Source organism: Hemibagrus wyckioides, linkage group LG07, assembly GCF_019097595.1.
Source record: "Hemibagrus wyckioides isolate EC202008001 linkage group LG07, SWU_Hwy_1.0, whole genome shotgun sequence".
NCBI classification, from domain to species: Eukaryota; Metazoa; Chordata; class Actinopteri; order Siluriformes; family Bagridae; genus Hemibagrus; species Hemibagrus wyckioides.
Window position 1 is genome coordinate 32,929,931 of NC_080716.1, and position 9,970 is coordinate 32,939,900.

The following is a 9,970-nucleotide window of genomic DNA, read 5'->3' on the forward strand; positions in this document are numbered from 1 at the left end:
TATCTGCTGATATTTTTGTACTTCCTGATTCATACTGTGGGTGTGTATTACTCTAGTGATTTCTGTGGACTAAAACTGATTGCATAATATTATTTAAATAAAAACAAGACTGTGTGTGTGTGTGTGTGTGTGTGTGTGTGTGTGTTTTATATCCGGTATATTTACACTAGCCCTGTAACAATATGTCCAAAAGTAAATGTCCCCTGACCGTCACACCCATGTGTGTTTCATCACCAAACTCTGAGTCACACAGTTATACAGAACCTCTGTGTGTATGTGTGTGTGTGTGTGTGTGTGAGAGAGAGAGAGAGAGAGAGAGTTTCAGGGTAACTAGTCAAATTGGGCAAACTGCTAAATCTGTTAGCCATGTCTTGCATGCTGCTGTCAGTTTCTGTTGATTAGCCTAGCATACAGAAGCACGAGCAGTCTTAGCCTCGCTTATAGCTACTTATGCTAACATGTAAGTTGTAATAAACTCGTTTACTTGTGCGTAATGGATATAAACATCCATGTCTGGAGAAGAAGCGTGTCTTTTGTTTGCTGTCAGAGCTCATAAAGGTCATTAAAGGTGAACAGACAAAGCGTTATAAATATATAGTAAGTGACCACTAGGTGGCAGCATGGTCATGATGTAGACAGAATCACACACTAACGAGGCTAACTGATTTTAAAACCTTTTTATTATTTTTAATTTGAACTTTGTCAGGGATTTAGCCTAAAAAGCCTTATTTTTTTGTTAGCTTATTATTTTGCTAGCTTTGTTAAATAACACGATGTTTTGATTTTATTTTTTAATCTCATTTTATTTTTAACTTTATGTTCGGCACAAATTTCATTCTATATTAAATATAATAATTTATTGAATAATTTACTGAATAAATTATTATAGATTTAATTATTCAAATCGATAAATATATTTCTTTAAACCAGCCGTTGTGCGCATGCGCAGTGCTCATAGGCCGAACTCTGCTCAGTAGGCGTTATGCTACGTAGAGTGTTGCGCATGCGCAGTGTAAGCGCTGAGCTACACAGTGTGTGTGTTTGCGTGTGCGTGTGTCTCGCACGGAATCATGGGGAACAAAATGAAAGCGGCCGCTTGGTGATAACAGGGATGTGTTTATGTGTTCGTCACGGCGGTGTTTATAAACATGGCGACTTTACTGTGCGGCGCTCTCAGAGTGTCCGGCTGCGCGCGCGCATACCGCGCTGTGGTCAGGAGCTTTAGTACACGGGAGACGGGGTGGACATGTCACACACTCACACACAGAGCTCTGATCCAGATCCACGGTCAGGACACACACTCCTACCTGCAGGGACTCATCACTAATGACATCAGAGCGCTGGAGGAGAGTGGACACACTGCCCAGTACTCACACCTGCTCAGCGTGCAGGGCAGAACCCTGTATGACGTCATCATCTACAGGTAAGCTCTCTCTCTCTTACTCTCTCTTTTACTCAGTCTGTCTCTCTCTCTCTCTCTCTCTCTCTCTCTCTCTTACTCTCTCTTTTACTCAGTCTGTCTCTCTCTCTCTCTTTTACTCTCTTTTACTCAGTCTGTCTCTCTCTCTTACTCTCTCTCTCTTTTACTCAGTCTGTCTCTCTCTCTTACTCTCTCTCTCTTTTACTCTCTCTTTTACTGTCTCTCTCTCTCTCTCTCTCTCTTTTACTCAGTCTGTCTCTCTCTCTTACTCTCTCTCTTTTACTGTCTCTCTCTCTCTCTTACTCAGTCTGTCTTACTCTCTCTCTCTCTTTTACTCTCTCTTTTACTCAGTCTGTCTCTCTCTCTTACTCTCTCTCTCTTTTACTCTCTCTTTTACTCTCTCTTTTACTGTCTCTCTCTCTCTCTTTTACTCAGTCTGTCTCTCTCTCTTACTCTCTCTCTCTTTTACTGTCTCTCTCTCTCTCTCTTACTCAGTCTGTCTTACTCTCTCTCTCTCTTTTACTCTCTCTTTTACTCAGTCTGTCTCTCTCTCTTACTCTCTCTCTCTTTTACTCTCTCTTTTACTGTCTCTCTCTCTCTCTCTCTCTTTTACTCAGTCTGTCTCTCTCTCTTACTCTCTCTCTCTCTTACTCTCTCTTTTACTGTCTCTCTCTCTCTCTCTCTCTCTTTTACTCAGTCTGTCTCTCTCTCTTACTCTCTCTCTCTTTTACTGTCTCTCTCTCTCTCTCTTACTCAGTCTGTCTTACTCTCTCTCTCTCTTTTACTCTCTCTTTTACTCAGTCTGTCTCTCTGTCTCTCTCTCTCTCTTTTACTCTCTTTTACTCAGTCTCTCTCTCTCTTTTACTCAGTCTGTCTCTCTGTCTCTCTTTTACTCTCTTTTACTCAGTCTGTCTCTTTCTCTCTCTCTCTTTTACTCAGTCTGTCTCTCTCTTACTCTATCTCTCTTTTACTCTCTCTTTTACTGTCTCTCTCTCTCTCTCTCTCTCTCTCTTTTACTCAGTCTGTCTCTCTCTCTTACTCTCTCTCTCTTTTACTGTCTCTCTCTCTCTCTCTTACTCAGTCTGTCTTACTCTCTCTCTCTTTTACTCTCTCTTTTACTCTGTCTCTCTCTCTCTTTTACTGTCTCTCTCGCCCCCTGCCCCTCCCTCCCCCCAGTAGGAGGTATCCTATCTGACTGAACCACAGTGAAGAGTTTGAGGGTGTTGAGGAGAGATAGTGAAGCTCCTCTGCTGTGTTGAACCTTCACATGTGAAATAAACACATCTGACCGGTCCAGTCTGATGGACTAATTATGTAAATTCTGTTTGTTCATCAGTCTGAAGGACAGCAGTGACAGGCTGAGCAGTGTCCTCCTCGAGTGTGATAGCTCCATCTTAAACTCCATCACACGTCATCTGAAGATGTACAAGATCCGGCGTAAGGTGTCGCTGGAGGCGTGTCCGGATCTGTCGCTGTGGGCTTTACTGAGACTGAACACAGAGGGACCAGAACCGGAGCTGAGGAAGGGAGATGGGGTGGTGGCAATGGTCCAGGATCCCAGAACTCCTCTGATGGGCTGGAGGCTGATCACCAGGAACCAGGAGAAACCTCCAGAAATAATCACTGCCTGTAACCATGGCAACGCTGATGAGTATCATCGCCATCGCTACAAAATTGGTACGTTTGCAGATAATTGTATTAATGGAGAATAATAATGTTGTTAGAAGAAGAGAGCAATTTTGTTTACACAGATCACTGATAGAATAGAGAGTTAGAATTCAAGTTTATTGTTATTCTAGTTTTCATGGAAATAATCTTTATTAAGAATGGATTTGACATGCTGGCTCAGGTCCAGACTTGGTCTTCAAATGCTACTCGGGTTTAGGACTGGACATGGGTTTAGGACTGGACACAGGTTTAGGCCCCACTCTGGTAGTGGTAGTCCAGTCCAGGATCAGGTTGATAACCAGACCAGGTTTTGGAATTGATGTTTAGATCTGGGCTTGGGGAAACCATGGGTTTAGGACTGGACATGGGTTTACGCCTTACTCTGGTTTAGTAATGTATTCAAGTTTAAGACTATATCTGGGCTTACTCTCAGAGGTTTAGGAGTAATCAGGTTAAGTTTTAAGTTTCAGGCTGTAATCAGGTTAAGGACTGGACATGGTTTTAGGATCCTACTCTGGTTTTGGACAGTACTTAGGTTTGGGAATATACACTGTTTGGACTGTACTGTGGTTTATACCACAATACTCTGGCTTAGGTGTGAGGTCAGTGGTAGTCCAGTGGTTGAGAGGATGGAGTTCAAATCTCATGCTGGACCATTGATCCCTTAACCCTCAAGTACTCAGTTGTATAAATGATATAAATGTAAATTGCTCTGGAGAAAGACGTCTGACTTCTATCATAAATATAGTCAGGCTCATGACCCTACTCACCTCAGGCTTAGGACTGGACTCAGGCTTAGGACTGGACTCAGGTTTAGGACTGGACTCAAACTAACTTGCTGCAAATTTTTACTAAGAAGCCGAACTATAATTTCTGTTAATCTAGTAAAGATGATGACCTTCATGTGACTTGTGATAGCAGGTGACCAGTGTGGCGTATTTCTGTGTCCATGACATTATGAGGGTTGTGAAGGTGTGTGTTGATGTTTGCAGGTGTGCCCGAGGGTGTGCAGGACCTCCCCCCAGGTGAAGCTCTACCTCTGGAGTCCAACCTTTTGTTCCTGAACGGGATCAGCTTCTCTAAAGGCTGCTACCTCGGACAGGAGTTGACGGCTCGCACCCACCACACGGGCATGGTCCGTAAACGCCTCATGCCCCTCAGCCTCTCCGTACCTGTGGAGAACCTGCCATTGGGGAGCGCCATCGAGTCAGCACAGGGGAAAGCGGCGGGGAAACTCAGGTCAGGGGTCGGGAACCTCGGGCTGGGCCTCGTACGGCTCAGTCACGCCAAAGAGACGCTCACGGTGCCGTCCACTCAGGGGGAAAAGGTCACACTCACAGCATCGCTGCCTGACTGGTGGCCCAAGGACCTGAAGGACAAACTATAAACATTTCACTACGATGAAGGACGGGAACAGATTCTATTGTGCCAAAATAATATTTTATATCTGTTTTCTTCTGATATACATTTAAAATGCTGGACTTGGGTTCAGACTCAGATTTAGGATCAGGTTTATAACCAGACTGTTGGGAACGGACCAGACCTGGTTTTGGACTGGACACATGTTTAGAACTTGACTTGGGCTTGGATTTAGAACCTTACTCTGGTTTATGACTCGTTCGGGGACTAGACTGGGTTTAGGACTGGTCTCCAGTTTAGAACCAGACCTGGGCTTCGGACTAGACTGGGATTAGGACTTGTCTCAGGTTTGTGGCTATATCTATATTTGAAAGCACCACATTAAAAAAATTAATAAATTGGATTGGAAGTGGACTTGAGTTTAGAACCAGATTCTGAATTTTAGCTCTGACTTCAGGTTTAGGACTGGACTCAGGGTTTAGAAGATATTAACACTTTCATTAACACATCCTCAATCTCACACTACTGATGAATAAAGACGTTTAATATATAAACTCAGTTCTGAATATTCTGTTTGATGTTAAATCTGTTTATTTCAATAAAAACGCTGGGATCAGGAAGTGACATCACAGCTCCAGCTTCTTCTTCATGATGTTTAGAATGAAACAGAGACACAGTTTCTTACTGGAGTATTCGGGCTGCTCAGGGGGCGTGACTTTCAGGTGTTATTTTAGTGGCAGATATTTCCAGCAGTTTGTTGTGTTCAGGATTCCAAGTCTGTGATTCGTTTATAAATAGAGTTTATTCTTTATTTTATCAGGAACACTAACATCAGTCAGGATTATTCTTATTTATGGTGAAAGTTAAAATAACACTGAAACTCAGATGTTCCACATGATTCTCCACTCGCATGAGGATGTTCACGTCATGAAGCTGTTGAAGGTGATGGTGATGAAGCTGTTGAAGGTGATGGTGATGAAGCTGTTCAGTATGCCGTGTTGTATTTGCTGATGGTGTCTCTGATCTCCTGCAGCAGCTCCTCCAGGTTGATCTCCAGCTCTGACGTTTCCACTCGTTTAAAATCCTCGTTGCTCAGCATGCTCTCTAGGACATGAGCCACTCTCTGAAGGTCAAAGGTGGCGTGGTGAGGCCCGAGAGCACTCAGCGTCTCTGACAAGGTGTTTCCGTGACCAGAGGACAGGAAGGAGATACGGTGATTAGCGATGGTTTTGAGGAAGGCGGCGAATTCAGCGTAGTCGATCCCTGTACAGGACTTCATCATCACCTGGGACACGAGGACACGAGGACCGCGTTAACATGATCAGCTAATCAAACAGAATCATCTGAAGTCACATCAGCCATTAGAATGAGTAGTGTGTATCATATCATACCTGTCCTGACTGTTACCTGACAGTGATGATGATGATGATGAAGATGAGTGTGTATCATACCTGTCCTGACTGTTACCTGACAGTGATGATGATGATGATGATGAAGATGAGTGTGTATCATACCTGTCCTGACTGTTACCTGACAGTGATGATGATGATGATGATGAAGATGAGTGTGTATCATACCTGTCCTGACTGTTACCTGACAGTGATGATGATGATGATGATGATGATGAAGATGAGTGTGTATCATACCTGTCTTGACTGTTACCTGACAGTGATGATGATGATGATGATGAAGATGAGTGTGTATCATACCTGTCCTGACTGTTACCTGACAGTGATGATGATGATGATGATGATGAAGATGAGTGTGTATCATACCTGTCCTGACTGTTACCTGACAGTGATGATGATGATGATGATGATGAAGATGAGTGTGTATCATACCTGTCCTGACTGTTACCTGACAGTGATGATGATGATGATGATGATGAAGATGAGTGTGTATCATACCTGTCCTGACTGTTACCTGACAGTGATGATGATGATGATGATGATGAAGATGAGTGTGTATCATACCTGTCCTGACTGTTACCTGACAGTGATGATGATGATGATGATGATGAAGATGAGTGTGTATCATACCTGTCCTGACTGTTACCTGACAGTGATGATGATGATGATGATGATGAAGATGAGTGTGTATCATACCTGTCCTGACTGTTACCTGACAGTGATGATGATGATGATGATGATGAAGATGAGTGTGTATCATACCTGTCCTGACTGTTACCTGACAGTGATGATGATGATGATGATGATGAAGATGAGTGTGTATCATACCTGTCCTGACTGTTACCTGACAGTGATGATGATGATGATGATGATGAAGATGAGTGTGTATCATACCTGTCCTGACTGTTACCTGACAGTGATGATGATGATGATGATGATGATGAGTGTGTATCATACCTGTCCTGACTGTTACCTGACAGTGATGATGATGATGATGATGAAGATGAGTGTGTATCATACCTGTCCTGACTGTTACCTGACAGTGATGATGATGATGATGAAGATGAGTGTGTATCATACCTGTCCTGACTGTTACCTGACAGTGATGATGATGATGATGATGATGATGATGAAGATGAGTGTGTATCATACCTGTCCTGACTGTTACCTGACAGTGATGATGATGATGATGAAGATGAGTGTGTATCATACCTGTCCTGACTGTTACCTGACAGTGATGATGATGATGATGATGATGAAGATGAGTGTGTATCATACCTGTCCTGACTGTTACCTGACAGTGATGATGATGATGATGAAGATGAGTGTGTATCATACCTGTCCTGACTGTTACCTGACAGTGATGATGATGATGATGATGAAGATGAGTGTGTATCATACCTGTCCTGACTGTTACCTGACAGTGATGATGATGATGATGATGAAGATGAGTGTGTATCATACCTGTCCTGACTGTTACCTGACAGTGATGATGATGATGATGATGAAGATGAGTGTGTATCATACCTGTCCTGACTGTTACCTGACAGTGATGATGATGATGATGATGAAGATGAGTGTGTATCATACCTGTCCTGACTGTTACCTGACAGTGATGATGATGATGATGAAGATGAGTGTGTATCATACCTGTCCTGACTGTTACCTGACAGTGATGATGATGATGATGAAGATGAGTGTGTATCATACCTGTCCTGACTGTTACCTGACAGTGATGATGATGATGATGAAGATGAGTGTGTATCATACCTGTCCTGACTGTTACCTGACAGTGATGATGATGATGATGAAGATGAGTGTGTATCATACCTGTCCTGACTGTTACCTGACAGTGATGATGATGATGATGAAGATGAGTGTGTATCATACCTGTCCTGACTGTTACCTGACAGTGATGATGATGATGATGATGAAGATGAGTGTGTATCATACCTGTCCTGACTGTTACCTGACAGTGATGATGATGATGATGATGATGAAGATGAGTGTGTATCATACCTGTCCTGACTGTTACCTGACAGTGATGATGATGATGATGATGATGAAGATGAGTGTGTATCATACCTGTCCTGACTGTTACCTGACAGTGATGATGATGATGATGATGAAGATGAGTGTGTATCATACCTGTCCTGACTGTTACCTGACAGTGATGATGATGATGATGATGAAGATGAGTGTGTATCATACCTGTCCTGACTGTTACCTGACAGTGATGATGATGATGATGAAGATGAGTGTGTATCATACCTGTCCTGACTGTTACCTGACAGTGATGATGATGATGATGATGATGATGAAGATGAGTGTGTATCATACCTGTCCTGACTGTTACCTGACAGTGATGATGATGATGATGAAGATGAGTGTGTATCATACCTGTCCTGACTGTTACCTGACAGTGATGATGATGATGATGAAGATGAGTGTGTATCATACCTGTCCTGACTGTTACCTGACAGTGATGATGATGATGATGAAGATGAGTGTGTATCATACCTGTCCTGACTGTTACCTGACAGTGATGATGATGATGATGATGATGAAGATGAGTGTGTATCATACCTGTCCTGACTGTTACCTGACAGTGATGATGATGATGATGAAGATGAGTGTGTATCATACCTGTCCTGACTGTTACCTGACAGTGATGATGATGATGATGATGAAGATGAGTGTGTATCATACCTGTCCTGACTGTTACCTGACAGTGATGATGATGATGATGAAGATGAGTGTGTATCATACCTGTCCTGACTGTTACCTGACAGTGATGATGATGATGATGAAGATGAGTGTGTATCATACCTGTCCTGACTGTTACCTGACAGTGATGATGATGATGATGATGATGAAGATGAGTGTGTATCATACCTGTCCTGACTGTTACCTGACAGTGATGATGATGATGATGATGATGAAGATGAGTGTGTATCATACCTGTCCTGACTGTTACCTGACAGTGATGATGATGATGATGATGATGATGAAGATGAGTGTGTATCATACCTGTCCTGACTGTTACCTGACAGTGATGATGATGATGATGAAGATGAGTGTGTATCATACCTGTCCTGACTGTTACCTGACAGTGATGATGATGATGATGAAGATGAGTGTGTATCATACCTGTCCTGACTGTTACCTGACAGTGATGATGATGATGATGAAGATGAGTGTGTATCATACCTGTCCTGACTGTTACCTGACAGTGATGATGATGATGATGAAGATGAGTGTGTATCATACCTGTCCTGACTGTTACCTGACAGTGATGATGATGATGAAGATGAGTGTGTATCATACCTGTCCTGACTGTTACCTGACAGTGATGATGATGATGATGATGAAGATGAGTGTGTATCATACCTGTCCTGACTGTTACCTGACAGTGATGATGATGATGATGAAGATGAGTGTGTATCATACCTGTCCTGACTGTTACCTGACAGTGATGATGATGATGATGATGAAGATGAGTGTGTATCATACCTGTCCTGACTGTTACCTGACAGTGATGATGATGATGATGATGAAGATGAGTGTGTATCATACCTGTCCTGACTGTTACCTGACAGTGATGATGATGATGATGATGAAGATGAGTGTGTATCATACCTGTCCTGACTGTTACCTGACAGTGATGATGATGATGATGATGAAGATGAGTGTGTATCATACCTGTCCTGACTGTTACCTGACAGTGATGATGATGATGATGATGAAGATGAGTGTGTATCAGGTCGTACCTGACAGTGATGGTCCCAGGAGTCCATGGTGTCCCTCCACTCGTCGATCTCCTTCTGGACAGACGACAGCTCCCCCTGCAGGAACTCCCACACCACATCCACGTTACAGCCGTTTAGCCAGTTATGATTGATGGAGATTGTGTCCTCCTAACACACACACACACACATTATATTTATATTACGGATTCAATTATTTACTGAAGTTCTAGGTATTATAGTTCTGTATGACTCTAATGAATTATTCTAAAATTATTAATAATGTAGATAAACTGAATTCAGTAAAAGTCTCAGCAGTGGTCAGTGCTGGTCTGGAACCTGGGCCTGACCCTCACCAGGTTGTAGAC

General features: G+C 42.7%; 2 protein-coding genes across 2 annotated transcripts in view; one reads left to right on the plus strand and one right to left on the minus strand.

The window, feature by feature from the left end:
* Positions 1-1,006: 1,006 nt before the first annotated feature.
* On the plus strand, positions 1,007-4,985 carry iba57 (iron-sulfur cluster assembly factor IBA57). The gene is made up of 3 exons (XM_058394425.1): positions 1,007-1,423; positions 2,757-3,097; positions 4,081-4,985. Exons 1-3 carry the CDS (start codon positions 1,149-1,151, stop codon positions 4,473-4,475), a joined length of 1,011 nt encoding a protein of 336 aa, XP_058250408.1. The 5' UTR covers positions 1,007-1,148; the 3' UTR covers positions 4,476-4,985.
* Positions 4,986-5,015: 30 nt separating this feature from the next.
* jmjd4 (jumonji domain containing 4) overlaps positions 5,016-9,970 on the minus strand; it is a 23,100-nt gene continuing 18,145 nt past the window's right edge. Inside the window, exons 4-6 of the mRNA XM_058394414.1 lie at positions 9,959-9,970; positions 9,627-9,773; positions 5,016-5,732 (exon numbers count right to left, since the gene is read on the minus strand). The exon at positions 9,959-9,970 is cut by the window's right edge and continues 256 nt beyond it. Coding sequence (XP_058250397.1) covers positions 5,433-5,732; positions 9,627-9,773; positions 9,959-9,970 — 459 coding nt within the window. The 3' untranslated portion in view covers positions 5,016-5,432. The remainder of the gene's footprint in view (positions 5,733-9,626; positions 9,774-9,958) is intronic.